General features: G+C 35.3%; 1 protein-coding gene across 1 annotated transcript; it reads left to right on the top strand.

Annotated features, from left to right (window-relative positions):
- The first annotated feature begins 348 nt into the window (after positions 1-348).
- LOC118752097 (putative nuclease HARBI1) lies at positions 349-1,769 on the top strand. The gene is made up of 3 exons (XM_036486946.1): positions 349-865; positions 962-1,106; positions 1,163-1,769. The coding sequence occupies exons 1-3, from the start codon at positions 692-694 to the stop codon at positions 1,540-1,542; spliced, it is 699 nt and encodes a 232-aa protein (XP_036342839.1). The 5' UTR covers positions 349-691; the 3' UTR covers positions 1,543-1,769.
- Positions 1,770-2,863: the final 1,094 nt, after the last annotated feature.

Below are 2,863 nucleotides of genomic sequence, written 5' to 3' on the forward strand. Positions count from 1 at the left end.
AGAACCATAACTAAAACGCAATAGAAAAATGCGACGCGTAAAAAAATTCGCGCCGAATATTCTTGTCATGCCTGCCTTGAGGCACACTTAGATTTTTTGCTATAGAACATAAAATCCAACTATTTTCAACACCGTAGATATAAAAACGTGAAGCTTATGACTAAGACTTTAAGGGAATAAAATTCTTGAGTTAAAATAACGTCTCCAAAATAAAAATTTTCGATGCTGAAAATCAGAGATTTTTTAATACGAAAACACGACCTTCTCCTCCACCTGTTCCCAAAAACGGGATTACAAGGACAAACGGCCCGTCGGATTACATTCTAATTTGAGAAAGAAATGCGTTGAACTCATTTGCGTAATGAAAAATTACATCTTCATATGCAAAAGGTGATTTTTGTGATCCTTGCCTTGAGGCACTCTTACCGGTTAGAGGGTTAAAGCGATATCGGCTGAAAAACAGGTAAAGCATTAAATATTTACTTTTAATAAAGTTTTACATGTGTCAATAAATTTACTTTTGTTTTGAAAGGTTCTTTGCGCTTTGCGATTCTACGCCACGGGATGTTATCAACGGCCTGTAGGGGAACAATTGGGAATTTCACTAACTCAGTAATCTACCAGCCGCTGCATACACAAGGTAACCGAACCCATCAATAGCCGCTTTTTCTTGTCGGAAGTGAAGTTCCCCATGACCAAAATAGAACGTCAAGCTGCCAAGGAAGCGTTTTCCTTAGCTCCTGCGCCTTTCGTCGGAGGAACCATCGGGGCGATCGACTGCACCCACATATCCATTTTGGGTCCTAAAGATAATGAGGAAGCATACGTCAATCATCATGGATATCAATCCATAAATGTGCAAATGGTAAGCAAAGCATTTGAAATGTAGTATAGTGTTAGTTGTTTATTGTATTTGCTATAGATATGTGACCCAAATCTTAAAATCCTTAACTCTCTATAGATATGTGACCCAAATCTTAAAATCCTTAACGTGAATGCCAGGTATCCGGGAGCCCGACATAACTCCTATATTTGGAGCTCTTCCGCTGTGCGACAAGTCATGCAGCGAGCTTTTGAAAATGGAAACCGCAATATATTTTTAATTGGTATTTATTTTTGTTAATTTATTTTAAAATATAATACTAAAAGAAGTTTCTTTAAGGGTGTTCTGGATACCCATTAGAGCCACGGCTCATGACTCCTTTACCCAACCAGCCAGAAGGGTCACCAAAATTTCGGCACAATGAAGCGCTCTGCAAGGCACGGAACCCGATTGAGAGACTCTTTGGCGTCCTAAAAGGAACTTGGCGATGCTTATCACAACAAAGGATTCTGTTATATGACCCCGCTTTCGCTGGTAAAGTCGTTAACGCGTGTGCAGCCCTTCACAACATTCGTTTGAGTGAGCGGTCAATTAGCGATCCTATTGAAAATTTTTCAACAGATTTTGAGAATTCGGACAGAATTTTCGAAAGCCCAAATGCATCATGTTCCACTGCAAAACGTGTACAAGAAAGATTGATGACAAACTTCTTTTCCTAAAATTTGTATGATTACACTTCTAAGAGTTCAAAAAATTAAAGCTTAGAATCAAATATTTATAAGTACATACTTTATTAAAAATGTAAATATCACACGCTATTTTTGCTTAATCGTATATTAACATTAATCACACTAGATCATAAGCTTTTAAAGAAGGTATAACCTCTATTCTGCTCATTTCTTATGTTAAATTTTCCCCTCAATCCAAATATGCAGTCAGGGATTTAGAAAGCAAATCCGTTTTCAAGGTATATGTATATAAATTTCGGTTTTTTGAGAACTGAAAAAAGTTCACTCACTTATATACTTTTATACTAGTAAAGCTTTTACATTTTCTATCATTGGGTAGGTTCAGAAGACGCAGCAGTTGAGCGCAACCGTTTCTAAAAAAATCAGTGATCGTTATGCGTCTTCTGAACGGCTTGATGCATTAACTGTCAAATTCAACTCTCAAAGGTACACAGCAACATGTTGTCTCAAATGATCAGAAAAATATTACGAGCATCTAACACGCAACTGTTGGGTTGATCAGAAGTACACAACAACGCATTCAGAAGGTAAAATCGCAACAGTTACTGAGCTGTTGCGCCTTCTGAACGTGCCCATTTATTTCAACATTGTTGATTTATTGCATATGCATGTTAGCATAGATAGCAAATTTAACAAGCTTCACTAGTATAAAAATAAATTTAAATTCAGTGAGTGAACTTGTTTCAGTTCTCAAAAAACCGAAATTTTTATATACCTTGTGAACGGATTTACTTTCTAAATCTCTGACTGCATATTTGTATTCAGGGACAAATTTTACATAAAAAAAGATGGTAAAATGCCACAGGTCAGATTTCTTGTAAACTAATGTTATTATCAATTAAAGGAAAACTTTTTAATGATTTTTTAAAATAAAAAGGAAAATGAAAACTCAAGCAAAAAATGTATTAATCCATTCAAAAACATAAGTATATAAGTTAAATAAACGCAATTACAATATTCATATGTATTCAATCATTTAAGTTAGTGACATTTTGACCATTTTGTGTATACAGTCTGAAATGTGGGCTTATGTGCTGCTTGTGATATCATGAGCTAGACTTTTAAAAAAATTAGTTTATCCTCGGCCACAGCGGCTGTATATGTATGTATGTATGTATAGCGAGAGCTTATATTCAATACCCTCTATCAGCATTTTTCACAAGAAGAAGTTTCTGATTTCAAAGCTGATCTGGGACTTAACTCTCATATCCGAATTAATTTAACTTTGCAATTCAATTGTAAATTCATCTGACAAGCGATATACAAGGTCAGTATTTTTATAACAGAATAT

This window comes from Rhagoletis pomonella, unplaced genomic scaffold, assembly GCF_013731165.1.
Source record: "Rhagoletis pomonella isolate Grant_MI unplaced genomic scaffold, Rhpom_1.0 Rhpom_scaffold_01233, whole genome shotgun sequence".
NCBI classification, from domain to species: Eukaryota; Metazoa; Arthropoda; class Insecta; order Diptera; family Tephritidae; genus Rhagoletis; species Rhagoletis pomonella.

Excerpts from the sequence above, each read along its gene's own strand:
- LOC118752097 (XM_036486946.1), top strand. The coding sequence starts at position 692 with ATGACCAAAATAGAACGTCAAGCTGCCAAGGAAGCGTTTTCCTTAGCT. Across the intron at positions 866-961 it reads AATCCATAAATGTGCAAATG|ATATGTGACCCAAATCTTAA; the intron begins GTAAGCAAAGCA and ends AACTCTCTATAG. Across the intron at positions 1,107-1,162 it reads CCGCAATATATTTTTAATTG|GGTGTTCTGGATACCCATTA; the intron begins GTATTTATTTTT and ends AGTTTCTTTAAG.